The 22,726-nt window shown below is 51.2% G+C and overlaps 1 protein-coding gene, 2 long non-coding RNA genes and 2 other non-coding genes across 8 annotated transcripts; 1 reads left to right on the top strand and 4 right to left on the bottom strand.

Moving 5' to 3' along the window:
* Positions 1-16: 16 nt before the first annotated feature.
* On the bottom strand, positions 17-4,712 carry LOC136149242 (uncharacterized). 4 transcript variants are annotated; one of them, XR_010659651.1, is made up of 5 exons: positions 4,584-4,712; positions 3,978-4,060; positions 3,448-3,533; positions 1,475-1,861; positions 17-574 (listed from the first exon to the last, which is right to left on the bottom strand). It is a non-coding gene; the product is annotated as an uncharacterized lncRNA (long non-coding RNA). The 4 variants fall into 4 exon arrangements; XR_010659649.1 differs by having other exon boundaries at positions 17-1,654; positions 1,765-1,861; XR_010659648.1 differs by having other exon boundaries at positions 17-1,861.
* Positions 2,008-2,092, bottom strand: LOC136150423 (small nucleolar RNA R38). The gene has a single exon (XR_010659848.1). It is a non-coding gene; the product is annotated as a small nucleolar RNA R38 (small nucleolar RNA).
* On the bottom strand, positions 3,616-3,693 carry LOC136150422 (small nucleolar RNA R38). The gene has a single exon (XR_010659847.1). It is a non-coding gene; the product is annotated as a small nucleolar RNA R38 (small nucleolar RNA).
* Positions 4,713-4,781: 69 nt separating the features above from the next.
* LOC136149994 (uncharacterized) lies at positions 4,782-18,652 on the top strand. The gene is made up of 3 exons (XR_010659729.1): positions 4,782-4,819; positions 5,900-5,931; positions 18,363-18,652. It is a non-coding gene; the product is annotated as an uncharacterized lncRNA (long non-coding RNA).
* Positions 17,208-20,860, bottom strand: PRCD (photoreceptor disc component). The gene is made up of 4 exons (XM_065910721.1): positions 20,740-20,860; positions 20,359-20,427; positions 17,920-17,999; positions 17,208-17,529 (listed from the first exon to the last, which is right to left on the bottom strand). The coding sequence occupies exons 1-3, from the start codon at positions 20,811-20,813 to the stop codon at positions 17,978-17,980; spliced, it is 165 nt and encodes a 54-aa protein (XP_065766793.1). The 5' UTR covers positions 20,814-20,860; the 3' UTR covers positions 17,208-17,529; positions 17,920-17,977.
* Positions 20,861-22,726: the final 1,866 nt, after the last annotated feature.

The following is a 22,726-nucleotide window of genomic DNA, read 5'->3' as shown; positions in this document are numbered from 1 at the left end:
CACAAATGCTTGTAAGTCAACTTTTAAATGTTTTAATTTGCTTTAAAGTTAAACCCAAGACACACTGTAGAAATCCACTGTGAAATGTTTTTTTAGGCTGAACACGTTTCCCCTTAGTCTTCAACAGAGCGTGTACATGTAAGTTTCACTGTATAATCACTGCAGTCCCCCCACGGCACCAAGATCACCTCAACTCTGTGCGTGGTACTGCAAATGTTCTTAGTTATACCTTAATTTCCAAGAGGCAATCCTGAAGGAACTCATTCTAAACAATCTATCATTTTGCCTCTGTGTTTGTGTGTGTGGAAGGCACAACCAGACTGATACAGTGCAGGCTGCTGCTGCTGCTGCTAGTGCAGGCTAGTGGGTCCCAAATGCCTCTTTCCAGGAGACGGTGATCTGAGAGAACAGAATCTGGCAAAGGTCCAGTAAAGAGCACCCACCAAGTGCTGGGAGCATTTATATTCAGACGCCCTCTGAAGTCAAACATACAGGTTCGGGGAATCCCCTGGTGATCCAATGGTTAGGATTCGGCACTCTCACTGCCAAGGGCCGGGGTTCACGTGCGGCAGAGCTTAAAAAACAAAACACAAAAAACCCCTTCAGGTTCACTTGGGTCCCGCAGAACTGTCAAGTCCACTCAGAAGCAGACTCTAACCCAGCAGGTAGACCTTCCCACTTGTTAACACGTCCTTTCACTATGTTTTGCTTTAGGCTGTAGGCTGCTTGGACCAGTTTTCTAGTTCTTTAAATCCCACCCCAAATATAGTTTCCTTGGTGACCAAACAAATATGTGACCTTACATATGAAGAGCTGCACATACCTCCCAACTTTAGCAGAAAAGAAAGGCAATCTGTCCCTACTTCAAGCGTGGCATTTCAATGGGAACAGAGCCCAGTGCCACTCTGCTACTCTCTTGCTCACAAGCCAGCCATGCCATTTAGACAAGAGCTGGGCTAACCCCAGGAGAGTGCCCTGCGTAAACAAGGCACCTGGAAACCATGCTAGTGCCATGGTACCCCTTCTTTCCTGACATTCAGGATATAGTACAAAGGCAAGAGAGAGATCAGATTGTCCTGAAGTGTGCTCACTGCCACAGCCGGCATACATCTTCCATTGCCGTCTGTCTCAAAGAGCGCATTCGTTTTCTTGAACTATGTGACAAGCACTCTTTCATTCCACAATAAGAGCATAAGCCAAATCTGGGCCACTTGCCCATTTCTGCCACCTCTTATAGCCTGTGCCCTCAGAGCCAAAGGGTGACAGGGCAGCCCACCACTGGTTTTCAAGTGGCCAAGGGATGGGGTACCAGAACTGGGGTCTGGGCAGGGTATGTGAGCACAACTCCCTTTGGAGTGCGTTCCGTCTGATCCCTTATAAAGCCTGAATTGTTTTTAAGAGCCCAGGGCCAGCCCTTAAGCCTCAGAACAGATTGTTTTCCCTCAGTCGAGATGTTCAGACAGGGATAACTAACCATCACAGACTTGTGGGGATTCTTTCGGACACGTACGATAGAAACAGAAAGCTTGTGCTCACTTCGGCAGCACATATACTAAAATTGAAACAGAAAGCTTACGTTACAAACAATGGGAGATGAACGGTTTCACTTGCTTTAGGTAAAGCAGGTCAGTTCTATTTCATACACTGCAGACACCTAGCAAAGAAAACAGACCTATGTCAAAGTCTCCCTGCCACTCAGCACAACCCAAGGGCCAGGGGAAACAAAAAGAACATCCACCCAGGCCTGTTTTCTCTATTACACACGAGAGAAATTCCACGTCAGGTCCAGGGCAGCCGCCACAGCACTGCAGCCAGTGTGTTTTTCTGGAGTATCCTTTTCGGCCTCAAACTGAAGCTGTACCTGGAGAGGGGAAATTGCAAAGGAAAACCTATTCAAGAAGGTCCACATAAGTATCTCTCATATAGCTCACTGTTAATTCAGGCATTAAACAAACCAAATAAACCAGGCCCCAATCTTCTCTAAAGTTTCCCTTCTCTAAAGGGAAACTGAGTCTCAGATATCCAGATTCCACACTCAAAAGCCTTTTTTTGGCCTTCAGACAGGGATAACTTCACATCATCATAGACTCAGCTCCCCACCCAGCTGCCAATCCATAGCACAAGCAAACTATGTTTTCCTTACCAAATTCAGCTTTACTTCCTTCCTCTCCCGGGAACTCATTCAATCTTATCTACTTTATTAGAATGTGCTTTCCCTCAAGGGCAAAAACTTTATATCTAGTGCCCAGCTGTACCCAGCATCCCAGACCTGACACGGTGACAGTTCCTGTCCTTTTAAAGCCAAGGTCTCCCTGAGCACAAAGTGTCTAGTAGCCAAGTATATATTTCAGCATCTTTGGGCTGTCAGTAAAAATGCCTGAAACAGTGTGGATTACTCCTTTCAGCCAGACCACTGAAGGCCAGCTGAACAAAGGGTGCCTGATGCCAAGAAGAATCAACACCAAACAAGGTCACTTCTCCTTTGCTCACCTCTGTGTGCGAAATGATGCTGCAGAGCAACCATGTGGCTTTCAGTTCTTTAAGACAGGGATTATAGATCTGCCCTGAGAGCTACTTAAAAATAGCCAGTACTATAACCTTGCTGTAATAAAAATCCCCGAGCTAAAAGTAGATCAGATCATCTCACTGTTCCTCCACATCTGCTCTTAAATGGCCACTCGTGATTCTTGGGCCACACTCTAGAGCCATCTCACCCATCTTAGCATGGCTGGAGGTGGGTCCAGGAACATTTTATAGGTGCAGAGCCAGGTCTGAAAAGCACCACTCCTGTCTTTTAGAAATGAAGAAACAATGTTCTGGTGTGGTTACCTGGTAACCACAGTTAGCGGTTAGTCTAACACTGGGTTTAGTGTTTAGTCTCAGTCTAACGCTGGGTTTCAACTTTAACTCTACATTTTGGGTGGGGAGTTCTTTGTCAGGGTGGTGGGGGACCTGTCATGTGCACTATAGGGTAATTAGGGGCATCGCCTGGATCCCAGCAACACCCTCCACCCCTAGTTGAGAACCACTAGCCTAACTCAATAACCAGTTGTTCAACTATATCTCAATAAAGCTTAATAATGTCCCCCTTCCAAAATCACTTATAGCTATATTTTCATGGTTCTTAAAAAAAAAAAACCTAGTTGTGTAACTTTGGGCACATGAACTCACTAATTCAGTTTCCTTACTCGGGAGCAACATAGGGAAAACATCTACCTCATACGTTGTAACAACCACTGTGAGGGTGCTTGGCAAGGGGTCTAGGAAAGAGTTCAAACTATTTCTCTTCTCTGGGCACTAAAAGCAAAAACTATTCAAGAAGGTCTATACAAGTATCTCTCAGATAGCTGTTAATGTGTGGTAAGACCCACACATCTCTGAAATATAACAAGCCAACACTTAAAGGAACCATAATCTATGCAATTCTGTGAAAGTTAAAACTCTTACCATTTATAGAAATCTCATCACACGGATCCTTACATCTCTGGATGATGGTTTTCATGTGACTTTTTTTCAAAGTCCACAGCCTACATCTTTAATTTAAAAGGGAAATATGGATAACACATTAACAGGAACAAACTTAAGATATTCATTCCCAAGAAGTTATTTAAAACGTTGAGCCTCAGCAAGTTAGAATTCCTCACAACAGAAGTCTTTTCAGACAGGGATAACTTTAAATCATCCTCAGCTCAACCAGTAACCAACATTTCTAAATCTCAATCAACTTTACAGCTCAAGTTCCAAGTCTCCCTTTTACCCGTGAATGCAGTGGCATCCACTTTGGTTTCCAACAGCGACACCTAGCGGCCCCAATTACACTAGCACAGAGACCATCTCATTTCTGGATTCTGGTTAGGACCCGCAACTGGTCCAGAGTCAGTCAGGATTCAGAGCTGTGGTGTGTGGCAGGCCTTAACACCATCTCAGCTTTCTCATTTCTGTTGCCCACCCAGGATCCTGCCTATATGCATTCTTACCTATTTCAGATTTCCATTCGTTACTTCTAAGCTTCAACCTGCAGGTCTGCTGCTCACCGTCTCTGCAGATGCCGAAGAAAGGCCTGTGGGGAATAAAGACATAAGCATGTTAAGGGTCGCTATAAAACTACAGCCCTCCAAACAAAAGTCCACCACGCCACTGATTATTAGCAGTAGAATTAAATAAAAATTGATTGGGGCCGTCCTCAAGGCACTCCAGCAGGAAACCAAATTATTTAGACGTTAATACCCTGGATGTTAATTGCGAGCTTGCCCCGTGGGAGGACCTGGGGACCAGTAGGGCCGCTGGGCCTGCAAGCTCAGCGCCTGGGTGGCCGTGAGGCCTGGGGGCTGCGCAGGATGGAAGAGCCGCTCTCCCCCAAGAGGGACGCTCCCGGTGCAAAGGTGGGCCTGGGCTCTCTGTCCCCTCAGTAACAAAAACTCGCGCCCTTTGGAAAGCGTTTTCTCCCCGAGTATCTCAAGTTAATCCTCCCAAGCACCTATGGGGGTGGGGGTTGGGGGAACCAAGCCTAGCGTCACTATTCCGCCTTCGAGCAGCGGGAGACCAAATATGCTTACGCCGTATCAAGGAATAAGCTTGTTTACCCATCTCCGCAGCCTTCCCTCGGCCAAAGGCCCGAGGTCGCGGGCCTTGCTGCAACCACAGCGAGGAAGCCATGACTTCAGCCATGCAGCCCGCATCGGAAGAGAGAGCGGGCTTCCGCCTGCGCGCAAGTCTTCACGGAAGTCTCGCCCGAACTCTCGCGCTATTGAGAAAGGGCTGCTGGGAAATGTAGTGTGAGCAACGGCCGCTGAGGGGCGCCCGCGGCTCTGGAACGCGGGTAAGATGGTGGCCGCCGCTGGGGACAGTAGAGATCCCAGGGCGGGAGGCTTGCTCTGTATAGAAACCCAGGCGGTTAGAAAACGAAGACCGACGGTCGTTTCGGTCACAAAGTCGCTATCTGTTGAATGAACAGGCTGTCCCTGGCCGAGACTGGCTGGGTGGTGGAGGCCGCAAAAAGTTCGAGGGGGCTTCTAGAGGAACGACTGAGGGAACTGGGAACTACAAAGTCCGACTTTGTAGTTAATTGCTCGGCGGATTTTATTAGAGTCATGGAGGGGGTGGTTGCGTTAGTGAAGGAAACGGAGATTCCCGGGGAATTCGTTGTTCGACGTCCCGCTCCGTTGCTCTTAGTTGGGGCGGCAGAGGGTGTCCGAGAGCGACGGGTCGGGCCGGGCCGAGCCGGGCTCTAAATTCCCCTGAACCCCCGGGGCGCCACGCAAAAATAATTATACTTTACGAAAGAACAGTAGTGTAACACTGTCTGCTACTCCTGAGGACTATTTTTCAGGCAGTAACCCCTGCTTTAGGGTTTGTTTGGGTTTTTTTTTTTCCATTTATTTTTATTAGTTAGAGGCTAATTACTTTACAATATTGTAGTGGTTTTTGTCATACATTGACATGAATCAGCCATCCTGCTTTAGTTTTGAAATTGTAAAAGGGAAAAAAAACAACTAGAGTCAGAGCCAGAATTTATACCTATTTGGAAATTAAATGTGCGGACTTCCCTGCCAATCCAGTGGTTGACTCTGGGCTTCCAGTGCAGGAAACAGTGGTTCGATCCTTGGTCGGGGAACTAAGATCTCACGTGCTGCATGTCCTGCGACCAATAATAATAATAATAATAGTAAAGCTGCAAGACCACGAAGCCTTTTCTGCATCACCCTTTCCCCATTGTCATCAGCCCTTTAGCAATGATCTCTGGCATTTACGTCTGGATTAAATTGTTCTGTGTGTAGTAATATGTTTCGGGGACTTATTTTCAAGTTACCACATTTGTTAACGTTTGCCTTCCTTAATTTGATTGTAAGCTCTTCACGGCAGAAGTCTAATTTGTTTTTTCCTTTTAAATTCTTCACAGACCTAGTTGGTATTCCATTGCCTCTGCTCACAGTAAGTACTCCACAAATACAATCATTAACTCAGCAATAGCTCCAATTGTGTGAAATTGGCCCCTAAGTTTCTCTGTTTTACCCTTGAAGACAATTTATTTTGTACAACACCAAAAGAAAGAATGAGGTCTCTCCCTGCAGACTAAATTTATTTCAGTCTCTAAGTGTGGAATTTGCCAAAAGCTGCTTGTGTGTAGGCAGGTGATCTGCTGGCAAAACAATAATGATAGCTAACGCTTTGTAGCACTTACTGTGAGACATTCACTGCTTGAATACTTTATGGATATTAATTCGTTTCATCCTCACCATTGCACAGTGAAGTACGTTATCACTACTCCTGTTTTTATAGATGGGGAAAGAGGAACATTGAAATGTTACATAACTTGCCCCAGTTCACACACTAGTAACTGGTGGAATCGGGGTTTGATCCTAGCCTGTAGAGTCTGTACTTTTATGATGAAGTTATACTGCACTGTGAGTATATACATAAAAATTGATCTTATATAGAAGGGTTTTGGGTTGTGGGGAAGGGGAAGGAAAACAGATTTTGTGTGTTTCCATGAGTGGTTAGGGATGAAACTGGGAAGTGGGGTGTGGATGATGGGCACCTGTTCCACTGTTTCCAGCCATTTTCTGGCGGGAAGAATGAGGATGAGAGGCTGTAGGAGCTGATCTGTGAAAGACTGAGGGCTCTGGGCTCTGGCGGGGCTGTCTTGAAAAGTGGAAGTGTTAGTCACTCAGTTGTGTTGACTCTTTGCAACCCTGTGGACTGTAGCCTGCCAGGTTCTTCTGTCCATGGGATTTCCCAGGCAAGAATACTGGAGTGGGTTGCCATTACCTTCTCCAGGGGATCTTCCTAACCCAGGGATTGAATCCAGGTCTCCTACATTGCAGGCAGGGGGCTGTCTTGGGTCCCAGACTAGTTGCCACCCAGTGTGCAGTCAGGGCTGTCTGTCCCAGCTCGAGAAGGGCGCCTGTGCCAGAGGACACAGTGGAGCTTTCACACCTGACAGGGCCTTGGTAGAACAGCGGCAGGCTCACGGCGGATAGGGGTGTCACGGGCTGCTGGGCTGTGGCCAAGTGACTGAGCAAAATGCAGTGAGGCCTTGTGCCGGAGTACGTGTCAGGCGCACTGCACAGGCCGTCCAGAAGTAACTGGGAAACACAAAATGCGCTAGTGTTCCTGAATGAGGGGCCAAGGGCTCAGAGCTCTTGAGAGGGAAATGCTAATGATGTTGTGACTTCATTTGCTGGTGAGGTCTAGGACATTCTGAATTTTACATTATTCAAGGCCAGTGTAGACCTGTATTTGTTACATGGAGAGAGTCACACAGTCTAGCGATAAGTGACAAAAGTAGATCAGAAGCTTTACAAGGCAGGAGTCCCCAGGGCTGTGCAGGGACCTTGGCTCTGATTGCAGAGGGGAAATCTAGTCAGCTGACCTGCTCCGCTCAGGCAGTCAGCTCACAAAGTTCCATTCACTGATAGGATTTCAGTTCAGGTCAGTTGCTCAGTCGTGTCTGACTCTGTGATCCCACGGACTGCAGCACGCCAGGCTTCCCTGTCCATCACCAATTCCCAGAGTTTACTCAAACTCATGTCCATCAAGTTGGTGATGCCATCCAACCATCTCATCCTCTGTCGTCCCCTTCTCCTCCCACCTTCAATCTTTCCCAGAATCAGGGCCTTTTCACATGGGTCAATTCTTCACATAAGGTGGCCAAAGCATTGGAGTTTCAGCTTCAGCATCAGTCCTTCCAGTGAATAGTCAGGACTGATCTCCTTTAGGATGGACTGGTTGAATCTCCTTGCAGTCCAAGGGACTCTCAAGAGTCTTCTCCAACACCACAGTTTGAAAGCATCAACTCTTTGATGCTCAGCTTTCTTTATATTCCAACTCTCAACATCCATACATGGCTACTGGAAAAACCATAGCTTTGAGTAGATGGACCTTTGTTGGCAAAGTAACATCTCTGCTTTTTAATATGCTGTCTAGGTTGGTAGTAACTTTTCTTCCAAGGAGAAGGGTCTCTTAATTTCATGGCTGCAGTCACCATCTGCAGTGATTTTGGAGCCCCCCCAAAATAAGGTCTGTCACTATTTCCACTGTTTCCCCAAATATTTGCCATAAAGTGATGGGACCAGATGCCATGATCTTAGTTTTCTGAATGTTGACTTTTAAGTCAACTTTTTCACCTTCTTCTTTCACTCTCATCAAGAGGCTCTTTAGTTTTTCTTCACTTTCTGCCATAAGGGTGGTGTCATCTGCATATCTGATATTATTGATATTTCTCCCAGCAATCTTGAGTCCATCTTGTGCTTCATCCAGCCCAGGGTTTCTCGTGATGTACTCTGCATATAACTTAAATAGGCAGGGTGACAATATACAGCCTTGATGTACTCCTCTCCTGATTTGGAGCCAGTCTGTTGTTCCATGTCCAGTTCTAACTGTTGCTTCTTGACTTGCATACAGATTTCTCAGGAGACAGGTCAGGTGGTCTGGTGTTCCCATCTATTGAAGAATTTTCCACAGTTTGTTGTGATCCACACAATCAAAGGCTTTGGCATAGTCAATAAAGCAGAAGTAGATGTTTTTCTGGAACTCTCTTGCTTTTTTGATTATCCAGCGGATGTTGGCAATTTGATCTCTGGTTCCTCTGCCTTTTCGAAAACCAGCTTTAACATTTGGAAGTTCACAGTTCATGTGCTGTTGAAGCCTGGCTTGGAGAATTTTGAGCATTACTTTGCTAGCATGTGAGATGAGTGCAATTGTGCAGTAGTTTGAGCATTCTTTGGCATTGCCTTTCTTTGGGATTGGAATGAAAACTGATCTTTTCCAGTCCTGTGGCCACTGCTGAGTTTTCCAAATTTAAGACTTGGTATTATTCGAAAACTGTGTCTTCCCAGGTGGCTCAGTGGTAAAGAATCCGCCTGCCAATCTGCCTTCAGGAGACCCTGGAGACATGGATTCAATCCCTGGGTGGAGAAGAGTCCCCTGAAGAAGGAAATAGCAACCTGCTTCAGTATTCTTACCTGGGAATTCCCACGGACAGAGGAGCCTGGTGGGCTACAGTCCATGGGGTCTCAAAGAGTGGGACACGACTGAGCAACTGAGCACACACATTTGAAACCCACATTAATAGAAAAGAGTCTTTAAATATTGAGGTTAATGTCTTAACTGGAAAGTTCTGTTTAATTTTATGAATAAGATCACAAAGGAGGAGCAGTATTTCCCAAGCAGTTGGCTGCTTACATGGGAAGCAGTTGCACCAGTGATATTCCCGGAAGTTCACCTGTGTGGCAGGCACTCTTAGCCCCACCACTGCCGTTCCTCCATGTCACGAACACCACAGAACTGCTGGGAGGCAAGCCCCGGCCCTGCCCTGAGGAGTGAATCTTGAATAGTCTGAACCAGGCCCATGAGAAATCTCTTCCCTTCGCCAGGAATTGGTTTAACAAATGGTCTGCAGTGCAGTTCTGCCACATTTGGGAAAGTCTTCTAAGTTTGAAAAACATTAGCCTCCCTTCTGGTTTTGAGACCCCGTGAAGTGATGCCTGAGACCATGGGAGCCACCTTGTGTCCAGAAGGGCTGTTTCCTAGGAAGAGCGGAAGTGATGGACAGAACAACCTTGAAGATGCTTTTGAGCTGCTGGAGAAGCCAGTCCCAATGTCCCCAGCCTTCAGACCTTTAGTTTGATTCAGACACACATATTTTTACATGTCAATATTTCTGAATGTGGGAGCATCCTGTGAGCACTGGCATCTTAGTTTGAGTGAAATACAGAGTGGGAGATTTTAAAAAAGAAACCTCCTTATTGTTTAAGCCATCTTAAGCTAGGTGTTTCATTAGAAAGATATGACTGTAAATGATAGGATTGACATATCCCAAGTCATTCTCTCTTTTTTGTTGATGATTATTCTCGGGAAGAATGGGTCATGGCAAAATAAAGAAGATAAACTGACACAATCAAATTACCACCCTGAAAAAAATAATAGCTGGTGTATAGTGTTGACTCCATGCTAGGCACTGTTTTAAGTGCATTTTTTAAAAAACCCACTTTACATACTGGACCTCTCTAGTGGTTCACTGGTTAAGGATCTGCCTGCCAATGTAGTAGACACAGGTTTGATCCCATGTCTAGGAAGTCTGCACATGCCGCAGGTCAACTGAGCCACAACAAAGAGTAGCCCCCTGCTCACAGCACCTAGAAACAGCCCGTATCCACCAATGAAGACACAGCACAACCAAAGATAAATAAATAGAAGAGTATACATAGTTTTAAAAACCTCTTTAATTGAGATCTGAGTGACATACAAAAAGCTGCCCAAATTTAATGTATAAAACATGCTGACCCTAAGCACCTTCAGTTTGCTGTCTCATTTGACTCTCACAACAGCCCTGTCGTTATCCTTCCGTGTTTCAACTCAGGAGCAGAAAAATGAGTCATTAGTGTGTGAAGGCGCTGAGAACTCCTTGAGCCTCAAACCTGTGGTCTTGACCATTGTGCTGGATTTCCTGGGAAGATACACCATAACAGTGGATCATGTTTTGCTAACTCCAGTGATTTCAATTCATCCGGCTAGAAAGCACATTCTCAAAGCATAGAGGATATTTTCCACTTCAGTTTCTCAGGACTGTGAAAGAAGGTCACAAATCCCATTCATCAGAAATCTGGGACCATTGCACAGAGCTTTTAACTTTCTGGAGGAGAAGAAACAGGACGTGTACCCTGTTTATTGAGAATGGATAACCTTGGGTTGCAGTGGATTCCTTCCTGTGGTGACCAATAACACACATTTCATTTGCCTGCTCTGCAGATCTGTTGCCTCTCATGAAATTATTACTTAATAGGCTTTTTAAAAATAAGTGAATTTGAAGGGTACATAATATATGCCATTGACCTTTCCTCCTGTTTTCTGGACGTGACTCCCCTTCCCAGAAACCCCCTTCTCATAACTGCTGCAGCACCTGCTCTCATGCTGTTTGTTTCCTTTGCCTGGACATTTCCTTCCCTTTATGCATAGCAAATCCCGACTCATGCTTCAGCATCTCCTCTGCAAAGTCTTACCTGAGATGCTCAGACAGTCCCCTAGCTCTTTCCAATGTTCCTACGGCTGGCTCATGTAACACATGCTCTGCAACCAAGCGGACCTGGAGTCGGGTCCCAGCTCTGCTGATCTGAGCTAAGTAACCCCTGGCGGATGACTTCATCTCTCTGAGGCTCCTTATCTGCAGCAGGAGGAGGTGGAGGCCCTCACGAACCTGGTAGGACTGTTTTAGGACTGTGCGTGCAAAGCACAGGGAAGCACACAGTAAGTGGAACTCTTATTATGTGAAGATCCTTCTTTTAATACCCAGTATTTTATGATAATTTGTTTTCATGTCTGGCTTTTCCACTAGACCGTAAGCAAGACAAGAGTCAAAGCTTTATTCTTGGTTGTTTTTTTTTTTTAAACTCTTTAAGTCATCTTTATTGAGGCATAATTTACATAAAATAAAATGCATCCACTTAAAAATGTACAGTGCAGTAGTCCAATAAGTGTATACACCTATGCAACCACAACCCCATCACGGTTTAGAACATGTTCTTCCCCCAGAGATCCCCGTCACACCCTTTTACAGTCAGTCTCCATCCAACCCTGGCCCCAGACAACCACTGACCTGCTTTGTGTCACTATAGCTTAGTCTTGACCATTCTAGAATCTCCTATAAATGGAATCCTACAGCAGGTACTCTCTTGTGTCTGGCTTCCCTCAGTTACCCATGCTGTGGCATGTAACAGTCGTTCATTTCCTTTTTAATTACTGAGTATTATTCTGTCAGATGAATATACCACAATCTTTTTATCCATGCACATGTTGATGGACATTTGGGCTGTTAGAACTATGATTAATAAAGCTGCAATGAACATTCTTATACAGATCTGTTTGTGGACATAAGTTTTCATTCCTCTTGGATAACTGCAAGGGAAACTGCCAAACTGGTATCCCCAGTGGTTTGCGATGCTTACATCCCCCCAAGCAACATGTTTCAGAGTTACGCTGGTTCCACACCCTCACCAGGACCTACTATGGTCAGTCTTAATGTTAGCCATTCTTGTGGGTATGTCATAGTACCTCACTGTGGTTTTAACATGCATCTCCCTGTTGACTGTGATGTTGAGCATCTTTCTGTGTATATTGGCCCTATGTGTACTTCTTTGTGACAAGTCTATTAAAACCCTCCCTTTTTTTTTTTGGCCTATCATGTTACTGAGTTGTGAAAGCTCTTTATGTATTCTGGACACAAGTCCTTTCTCAGACATTTGCTTGGGAGATATTTTCTCCTAGTCTTTCCAGTTCTGATTTAGTGCAGTTTATCCATTTTGTTTTTATGGTTAGTGCTTTCTGTTTTCTGTTGTCAAGATTTTCCTTTCTCTGGTGAAGCACCTCTGTTCTGTCTTTGGATCCCATCGATCCGTGTGTATGTCCTTTGGAACTGCCTCCTCTGCCCACCCCCCGCCACACTGTCTTGAACTCTGATCATGCCTCCTCACCCTAGTGAGACCAGCGTGGTCTGCATGTTCTGCGCCACCACCAGCCCCACGCCGCAGGCAGGGAACTGTGAGGCAGATGCCCAGGAAGTCATGAGGTCACCATCCTGTGTGCTGCCTCTTGTCAAGTGTCTGTTTCTTATATTTTGCTCAGTTTTCTAGTTGTTTGTGGCAGGAAGTCTTAATTCATTTCGGCATCCACAGTGCCTGGCGCACAGACACTCCATGTCTGCTGAGAGAGCGAGTCCTTGTTAGCACCTCCAGAGACAGTCCATCAGAGTCTCTTTTGATTGGGAGAAGTTCTGGGGCCCCCAGAGGTCATCTGATTGATCCCCTTCATCTTAGTAGACAGTTCTTTCCCTGAGAACGGTCATTAGTCCTTTACATCGCCAGCGCCAGCCCACCTGAGTTCAACACACGCCTGTTAAATGGGGAGATGGAGGTCCAGAGAAGGAACGGTCACATGGCCAGGCAGTGTCTGGACTGGCAGAACTGGCTCTCCCAGGCCGAGGTCTTGGTCGTATTCTAACTGGCAGGGCAGGCACTGTCTTTCTTCGCTGTCTCACTCCCAACACCTAATATAAGATTTGTATGTTGTGGGCTCCCAATATGTGCTTGTCAAATAAACAAGCAAGTGAATACATTAATAGTCTCCTTTAATGCTTAATTCAGCTGGCTTCTGCATGTGACATTAAATGGACGTGTGTGTGTTCACCAAAGGATGCGACTGGCCCTTCCCACCCAGGCTTACAGGTCATGGTCATCGGTTACTTCTGTTTTAATTTTCTGTCCACCCTCTAGGCTTAGTCCCCACTAGGGGGCATGTGCATCCCACAGAGAGGGTCTGTAGTCCTTATGTACCAGGACTCGTTTCCAGTTTAAGTCAGGGGCTCCCTCTTGAAGCCACCTGCTCAAAGCCCTCCGCCTCCTCCAGCTCCCCCTCCAGCCAGGCTGCTGGCTGTGTCCTCTCTCTTTCTGCCCTGGTTGAAGGGGACAGCAGAATGGCAGTGGCTCTGAGTGCTGGCCTCTGTCTGTCACCCCTGCCGGTGGCCACTGCCTCCTCCCCGAGAGGATGACAGATCCTGCAGAGCTCGCTCTTCTCTCTCCTGTCAGCTGGCAGGCAAGGACTGGCTGTTTCAGGACCAAGTGTCTACCCTTGAACCGTGGGTTCCAGAAGAGAGAGCACAGAGATAACCCTGGCAGAGCCCTCCTGGCATGCCTGCAGAGGCACCGCCCAGGTGGGGCCACGACTGGTTCCTTATGCCTGGAGACCGGGTCACCCTGGCTTTCCTCGAGACTCAGGCCCTTCCTGCCCTGCCAGCTCACGAGCTCCGGCATCACGTTGCCCGGGCGCAGGTCCTGGCTTTGCCACCAGCTGTGAGTGACCTTGAGTGAGTTCTGTGAACCTCACTTTCCTTATTGGGTCAATGAGGTTAACAGCAGTTCCTGCCTCATAAATGAGACAGTGCTTATAAATAAAGCTCTTGGCACAGCGCCTGGCACAGACCTATTAGCCATTATTAATAAGAGTAGTAGTATCATTATCATCAAAGTAAACCTCGGTATTAGCCTTTTGGCCCTCCTACTGTTGAGGCTCTATCTCAAGGTCTTGGGCTTCTCCAGCAGGGGGTGCCTGCAGAGGGGGTCCCAGGAGCCATGGGGTCAGCTGGGCCCCTGCTGTCGTGTCATGTCATCATGGCTGCCTCAGGTGGGGCTGTTCCCCACCAGTCTAGAACCAGGCCTCTGCTCTCTGCCCCTGCCCAGGACCGTCCTGTCTGTAGACGCGTTTAGGATGGGCCGGTACCCTCCCCGGCCACGCCGGGCGCCAATGCGGCTGCCTCCCTTGCTCGCCCACCCCACCCCCGCCACGCTGTCAGCTCTCTGGTCGTGTCCCAGTCTCCCAGGCTCCAGGAGAGACTGGCAGCGGCCCTGAGCCTCAGCCGCAGAAGTCGCAGAAGACAGCACCTTCCTGCCTCCGGCTGCTGCCCTCGGCCGCCCTGCAGCTCTGAGCAACCTTTTCCCTGTCACTCAGGCTCCCACGGCAGGGAGATTAGCATTCAGACGGAGGGTGGAAGAGCATCAGGGCAACGGCGCCTGTCTTCTCTGGAGCTGAGAAGCGGAGCCTCGGGGGGGCAGGTGTCCAGGCCAGAAGCGTCCCCACCCCCTGGAGGTTGGAACGGGGTGCTAGGTGCCCAGAAGCCACAGCAGCCAGCGCTTGTACCGTCTCACTGGGCGCTAGGTCTTACTCGGTGGCCCCACCCAGCAGCGCCACACTCTGCTGTCCTCGCGTGTTTCAGAGTTGCCCAGTGCCTGGCGGCCCTCCATGTGGAAAGACAGGCCAGGAGGGGCCGTGGGACAGAGGGGAGGGACTCTAGCTGTTAGATTTACCTACTGATTATTCTGTAATTGTTCAGTAAGTGACAGTTTACAAACACAATCCCACTAGCTCACATATATTGAACACTTGGTAACGTGGTAAACACGCCACACAAATGTGTGCTCTAATTGAGCATCAGTCCTGTGAGACAGGAAACTAACTTTATTATCTCCATGGTATAGATGAGGAAACAGGCACAGGACATTCAGTAACGTACCCAAGGCCACAGAGGTATGAAGTGGAGGTGGAGTCAAGATTTCAACCTGGTGCTCTGACCCTGGGCTCTCGCTCTCAAATCCCTGATCATTATTTCCTAACAGCCCACACCCTGGTCCAGGAGGGACCCACCTCTCTCTCTCTCTCTCTCTCTCTCTCTCTCTCGTCGCCCTTAATCCCCTCCTTCTTGTTATAGCTGATCTACCAAGCTCCTGAACTTTTCTGCTCTCATTTCCAAGCAGCAGCTCTTTCTAAGGAAATGGGAGGGAGAGGGACTCAGTCTCTTGGGAACACTGGGTCCACCCCCTGCATGGGCTTCAGCCCAGCTGCTGGGATGGGAGATAGTGGGCCGAGGAAGGGGCGCCTCAGCCCCGGGCAGCCTCCTGAAGAGGAGTTCTCGGCTGAGGGTGGCAACTCTGCAATAAGAGCTGCCAGCATGCAGACTGTGCAGAGCCCAGGGGTGGGAGAGCCCTGAGAATAAGAGGCGAGCGTGGGCCAGGCGTGTGGGGAAGGTGTAAACACAATCTGCTCCCACCAAAGCCAGCCTGCTCCCTGGGGGAGAGAGCCCCTCCCGCCCAGCCCACATGGCACCCCGGCTGCCAGGGCCTGGGCGGCCTCCAAGCCCAGCAGACACCTCCCCCCACCCCAGCAGCCCCTTCCTCTCGCTTTCCCTCCCTTCTTCCGGCTAATGGTCCCCAGGGGCGCCTTCACCTCCTGGGCAGACTCTGAGAACAGGGCTGCAAAGGGGTGTCACTCTGTGGATGTGTGTCTGGGCGGTGAGCCAGCCCCGGTGCAGCGAGCCGACCTTGCTCTGACAGTTCCTCAGCCCAGTGGAAGGAGACAGGCGGAGAGCAGCAGCCAGGATGAAGTGACAGGAATATGGCAAAGAGATTAGAGAATGAATGCAAAGATAGGATCAGGGAACACAGGCCAGGTCCTGGGAACAGTGCCCTCTGGCCCTCAGCCTGTGAGTCCTGTCACCAGGACGGTGATGCCTCCCGGAGAAAGACAGGCTGACGGGAGCTGAGACAGGTGGTCACGAACTTGTGGCCCATGTCAGACGGGCAGTGGGGCTCTGACTCCATTCCAACACGGAGCTTCTTTCCCTGGTGCGACCCTTCCCCTGCCTCCGCCCTGCCCTACTTTTTGAGGCTCCCACAGAACTGCCACGCTCCCTGCAGCACGCTGTGCCTCCTCCCTGTCCCTTGAGAGTGGGTTCCCCGAGTCTGCGGCATCTCAGCCTTCGCTGTTGTCTACAGAGCTCCTCCAGCTCCGAAAGTCAAGGGCGGGGGGCGGTGGGGGCTGGCCAGACAGAGGCCTCGCTCCTAGCAGGGGGTGAGCAGTGGGGGCTGGAGGGGGAGGAGAGATGCATGTGGGAGGAGGGGGGCTTGGGAAGATGAATGGCCGAGAGGCAGTGGGCAGCAGCTGCCTGCCGGGTCTGTGCCTGCATCTCGGAGCAGAAGCGGAAATCTCCTTTTATCTCCCCTTAGGATCAGGCAGGATCGTAAAGACAGAAATGGCAGGGCAGCTGGGGGCAAAGGAGGCCACCGCCGCTGCTACTGAGCAGTCAGCAGACTGACAAAAACAAGTGTCACGCTTCTCCCTTCCCACACGCTGCTGCCCAGTTGGAACACAGACTTGCATGCACGCGCGTGCACACACACGCACGCACTCTGCGAGGACAAGCTGTGGGTTGCTTCCATCCAGCTGCAGGCAGACACCTCACAGACCCAGCCGGCCCTTCCTAGAGCTCTTTTCAGCAGAGCCGCCAGCAGGGTGAGCTCTGGGGACTGGGGAGAGGCAAATGTCACAGGATGTGAGTGCCACCGCCGCCAAGTGACACCACGCAGCCCTGGACGGGCTGAGCTGCCAGCGATGGGTGGCCAGGCCAGCGAAACCGCTTCTTCCCCTGAGCAGTCGCAGATTCCAGGTGGTTTCAGGAGGCTTGCACCCCCTCCCCCTTATGAGCCTGGGGTCCCCCACTTTCTGGCTGGGTGACGCTGGGTAAGTCGGCGAACCTCTCTGCGAGTTTCCTCATTTCTAAACCGTGGATGATCGCGTGACCAGCCTCCATGGGTTATTGTGAGGGTTCAGCAGAGGACGACAGGCAGCCCCTCCTTGGGGAACGTGAGCCACCGCTGTCCCTCACTTCTGGAGTCTCCTCACTCCTTACTGTTCCCTCCTGTTGCCCCAGAGTTAACAGGGCTGGGGCACCCTACTGAGTCCCTCTCTCTGGATGGCCTCCGAGGAAGGGAGCCTGTCCCAGAGCTCAAGCTCCTCCGCCCTTCCCGCCTGCCCGGCCAGGCCCGCTTCTCCAGGAGCCTCATACCAGGGCCTGGGGCAGTGCAGACCAGCGGTCCGGGCTGAAAGGGGAGTCTACCTTCTCGACAACTGCTTTCCCTGGTCCCCCTCCTGCAGCTGCTGCTTCCAGCACATTGTCCTTCCGGGGTGGGGGGCACACCGGGACTTGAGCTGAAAGAGAAAACCCAGCTGATGGGCTGGCTGTCCCATCCCAGAGCAGGGGCTTGTATTTCAGAGTGGAATCCCAGAGCACTGCCTCTCCCTGAGAAGTCCTCTAGACAGCCCTCAGGCCCCCAGCAGGACCGCCACCTCATCCCCAGGCCTAGAAAATGCTACTGAGATGACCCCTTGTTCTCTTAAAAACTAACCCTTATGTTGTGACCTGGAACACAACAGGGTCCAGGCAGGAGCCGCCAGAAGGAGTCCACCCTCCTACCCTCAACCTCCGTGGTGACCACAGCCTGCTCCGCTCCCACGCGGCCAGGCCTCGTGGACTCTGTGTCCTTCCCACCGTGTCCCCAGCCCTGCTCTCAGCCCTCGAGGCTGCAGACCCTGCCCTACCTGCCGTGCCAGCTGATCCCAGGCCCTGGGGCTGAGCTCCGCCTCAAGAGACCAGGGCTTACTTCAGAGGCTCTTTCTCCCTAAACAGGAAAGAACACGGAGTCAGAGAACTTGAGGGATAGACCTGCCCGTGTTTCCAGTCTTCCCCTTTCTCCCACCCCTGCACCTAGTGATTCACCCTACAACAGAGGAGCAGGAGCCCCCCAGAAGCCAGCTGGAATTAACGACAGTGGAATGGAGAGCACCCCCCCATCTTCCACGCACCCCCCCCCCCACTCCTCGCCCCCAGGCCAGCCCTCCATGGAGCTGCCATCAGCAGGAGGGGAGATGGGAGACCTGTTTCTCCAGCTAACTGAGTCCCCAAGAGTCAACAGTCCTGGCAAGGCCATGGCAGACCAGGCCCGGCCAGATGGTCCCAGATTTGGCCTTTTCTCTCCTGACAGAAGCTCCAGGGGCATTTCATGTGGAGGAGATGGACTCTGAAGTTAGAGACCTGCCAGTCCCACATCAACCACAAACTTCACGGACGGCCTCAAGCAAGTCATTTCCATCTCCCTCTCCCTCAGTTTCCTGCAACCTTGACAAGACCCAGAAACACTTGAAGTGCCAGACCTCTGGGGCCAGGGGATCTTCTGAGTGAGATCCCCTGAGGAAGAGAGCCCCCAGGGAAGAATAAAGCGCTGATCTTAAAACAGCAAGAGAGAACCTGGTGTTAATTGAGCAGTTACTCTGTGCCCAGTGCATTATAATGGTTATCTCACTCAAACCTCACAGAAACCGTGTAACCACTCTGTTATTAATCTCAGTTTACATATAAATAAAAAGATTACATAATTCGCCCACAGGCTCTCAGTAAGAGGGGAGGTGGGGTTTAAACTCAGGCTGCCCCACTCCAGGCTTCCCTGGTGGTTCAGTGGTAAGGAATCCACCTGCCAATGAAGGAGACATGGGTTCGATCCCTGCATCGGGAAGGTTACCAGGCAGGGGAAACGGCAACCCACTGTGATTGCCTAAGAAATCCTGTGGACAGAAGAGCCTGGTGAGCTGCAGTCCATGGGGTTGCCCAGTATCGGACACGACTGAGCAACTGAGCACGCATGCCTGCCCCACTCTAGACCCAAACCCAACAGTGAGGACCAGGGGGCTTTCCTGGAGGAGCAGTGGTTAAGACACCGCCTTCGGGGTTGGATCCCCAGTCAGGGAACTAAGAGGAAGGGCATCGCAGAAATGACTCTGCTTCCTGCACAGGCCCTGGGCTTCCTGGGGACCCAGGGGAGGTAGGGGAGATGGAGTTGGGGGTGGGCAGGGAGCCAGGGGACGTGGTTCTGACATTCCAAACCTAGAGGAATCCAAAGACTGAGAAGTCAGGGCAGAGACATCAAGAAAGACTCACGTTCTGTTGCCCATCTCGACCTATCTGGGGGTCACACCGCAGGCACGTCCCCCACACCCTGGACGAGACATGGGGCACCCAGACAAGCGTGCGTGCAAATGCTGCCTGTCTCTACCGTCTGAGCCCTGTGGGGAGACAGCCTCCTCCCAGGGTCCCCGCGGCCCAAGGCCATCACACTCTGTCTCTCACGGGGAGTAAGAGAAGCAGCGCCAGGGGCTCCAAAGAAGCTGTTACAGGAGAGAACATCCCTCTTCAGCTAGGCCTCCACGCCAGGTGGGCCCGCAGGCACAGACCCACATCTCCCACAGTGTGTCCCTAACAAACATTGTTCAATTTTTCAGTGTATTGTTGGGCATAGCACCCCTCTCATCAAAGGACATTAGTCACCTGGGGAAGGAGAAGTCCAGACATTCCCCCCCGACCCTAGCTTCACCCCTTCTAAAGGCCACATGGCTTCAGAAGAGGGAAGAGTTAACTTTCTGGCCACTGGAGACAGCGTCCTGCCCGCAGGGGCTGCCCAGCCAATGGCACTCGGTGGCGGTGATGTCATGCGCCTCCCGCGCCTTCTATTGGGGACCGGACAGCGAATCCTGCTGGAGGCTCAGGCAGCGGAGCTGCCGAGACTGGGCGGGGGCCGGGAGAGGGAGGGGGAAGGGAAGGCAGGCCGAGCATCACAGAGCTGCTGCTGCCTCCTCCCTCTCTCCACTCCCCCTGCGCCTCCCAACAGGGGGGCCCTGGGGACCACCCCACACTCGGACACGCAAGACAGAACAGTTTGGGTCCACAAGGGGAGGCTGGGACTCCCATACCCAGCTGGAGAAAACATACATTCAGCCTACCATAGGCACACGGAACAGGCGAGCTGGGGTGAGGGGCCAGCCTGGAGCGCACACACACACACACACACACACACACACGCACACACACACACACACACACACACACACACGCACACCCCAGGGCCTGGGCAGGGACTAGGGACAGTGGCAGCCTCCTTAGTGACGCCTGACGCCCTCCCTGCTCCACTCCAGGCTCTTCTGCCTTACCTGCCTGAGGACTGGAGGTCTGTTTCCAAGCTGCTGCCCGTCACTGCCCCATCGACTCCACTGGGCTCTCTGCAGGAGGGAAAAGAGGTTGGCAGAGCTGTGGGCAACACCTGGATCCCAGACCCCAGACCCTGGACCCCAGGCCCCTCTCCCGCTTCTCTGCAAGACCTAAGCCATACCGGGTTCTGGGGGCCAGAGGCTGCAGCCAGCATCTCCGAAGAACTCCCAGTGCCCCCTACTCCAAGGGAAAGCCTCTCAGGGCTCCCCAGCAAGTCCCTCCCAGCCTCCCTGCTGAGTCCAGGCAGCCCCTGCCTGCCTTCAGCCCAATTGTTTCCCCTCCCCCACCCCCACCCCCAGCCCGTGGCCCAGTGAGTTTCTCACGGTTGGACCCGGTTGGCGAATCGGCGGCGCCAGAGCATGGCCAAGGTGCTGAGCAGGAAGAGGGTGGTGCACATGTCTCAGCTGCCCCATCCCCTCCGGACCGAGTCTGTAGGAGAAGGCCAAGATGGCCCCCGCCAGCTCTCCCGAGCCCCTGCCCTCCGTCCTGAAGTTCCTGCTGGCGATGGATTAGGAGGCTCAAGCTGATTAGTGGGGTCAGCAGACCCGACCTTGTGAAGCCTGATTAACCTCACTGGGCCCAGGTTGTCCTCCCAGTGGCCGGGTAAACCGCCCTCTGCCTGTTGTGGATGTAGATATGACTAAGCCCTGGGCCTGGCCCTCTAGGGGCTTAGAGTCTAAAACAAACTCCCTGGCAAGTTAAACAAATGGCCACCACCCACCGCGGAGAGACTCAGGCGATTAAAGACGCCTACAGAACTCTCTGGGAATTACAAGCATCAGGAGACACTTCAGAGAGAAGTTGGGCTCTCTCATCTTGGCTGAATTTGCAGGGGCTCAGGGAAGAGTGGGCCCCCAGACAGAAGATTCTGCCAGGGCTGCAGGCGTGAAAACTCAAGGCGTGTTCCAGCAACTATGATGTCACAGGGGACGTATCAGGAGGGGAGGAAGAGAGAGGAAGAATATAGATGATGAAGCCAGAAAGACAAGGGAGGCCAGGGAGTGAAGGGCTGGGCTGGCTAAATGGTTCACTTCTAACCTCTGGACAGTCCTCGCCCAGTGCTTCCGATTACATATCCTCGTCAGTAAAAAGCAGAATTTAAGTGTGCACTCATGAAAGACACATATGGGTGCACTCATAAAGGAATCATATGCATCCACTCATAAACTATACACCATATTACTGTGCAAATACAGTCCTGCCACCAGAGGCATACATAAAGCCTGTAAAGGTTGAGATAAAAGTAATTTTCTCCTACTTTCTGTCCACATCCCAGGGGAATCTCTTGGGCCGCCATTTGGAAGGCCACTGCACTGGCCGTGGGAAGCTCTCAGAGAAGTTTCTGAGATGGTCCAGCACAGCGTGCTCTGCCTTGATCCAGGCAGCATGCGGAGCACAGATCAAAAGCGAGGACATGGGTCTAGAGTGGCCCAAGAAGCTGAGCCCACCCATTCTCCTCCATCCCTCTCCAAGACTCCCAGAGGAGGGCACTGGCGCTGCCCTCCCTCAGCTGAGACCTGTTGGCAAGAGACCTCCTGCCCAGGGTTCCAGCAAGGTACCTGGACCCTGGACTCCATCAAGGCCCAGACCTGGGGCTGTGCCAGGGCGCTCTACTTGGAAACACGATTTTTTAAAGAAGCACATCAACCAAAGCTGAAGAGCCAAGCTACGCCTCTTGCTAAACTTGAGCAGTAGACAGAGTTGGATAGGCAGGGTCACCAGGAAGCCTTAGGGAGAACTGGACACACCCGACGAGTGCCCTCGCAGCTTTCAGATGCTTGCAGCCTCTGGCTTCAACTGGGAGTCAGAGGCAGGACCCCCACCATACAGGTGGCTCTCAGAGGTACCGTCCCCACCTCTGGTCCAATCGCGCCTCCCTGAGAATCCCACCAGGACAAAAACTTGTCTTCTTCACCCACAGAACCCCTCCCTAACCCAGACCCTGGAAGCTGAGATGGCTCCAGCTTCCTGGCCCTCCCCAGGACTTCTTGATATCCCACCATCCCCACCCAGGGCCTCTTTGCCCAGTCGGCTGCCTCTCCTTCAAACTTCGTTCCTCCAGGGCCAGCATTAAGGGAGCGCCAGGTTTTGGCCTGCCTGTGTAGTTGGTAAGTCACCCAGGGCCTCCAGGGCCTTCTTTCTGAGGCCACGTGCGTGCACCTAGGGGGAGGGGTGCTGGCGGGAAAGGAAAGAGGGGCTCAGGCCTCTTGGCCACTCAAGTTCGACAGCCGCCCTCCTGTCTCTGCACCGGGGTTTTCCTCTAAGGTGTTGGAGCAGGCAGATGACCCCAGTCCCAAACCCTTCGGAGTC

Source organism: Muntiacus reevesi, chromosome 18 (genome assembly GCF_963930625.1).
Source record: "Muntiacus reevesi chromosome 18, mMunRee1.1, whole genome shotgun sequence".
Taxonomy (NCBI): domain Eukaryota; kingdom Metazoa; phylum Chordata; class Mammalia; order Artiodactyla; family Cervidae; genus Muntiacus; species Muntiacus reevesi.
Note: the sequence above shows the minus strand (reverse complement) of the source record. Positions and strands in the feature narration are given on the sequence as shown.

Excerpts from the sequence above, each read along its gene's own strand:
- PRCD (XM_065910721.1), bottom strand. The coding sequence starts at position 20,813 with ATGTGCACCACCCTCTTCCTGCTCAGCACCTTGGCCATGCTCTGGCGC. Across the intron at positions 20,428-20,739 it reads TTCGCCAACCGGGTCCAACC|AGAGCCCAGTGGAGTCGATG; the intron begins GTGAGAAACTCA and ends TCCCTCCTGCAG. Across the intron at positions 18,000-20,358 it reads GACCTCCAGTCCTCAGGCAG|GGAGAAAGAGCCTCTGAAGT; the intron begins GTAAGGCAGAAG and ends TTTCCTGTTTAG.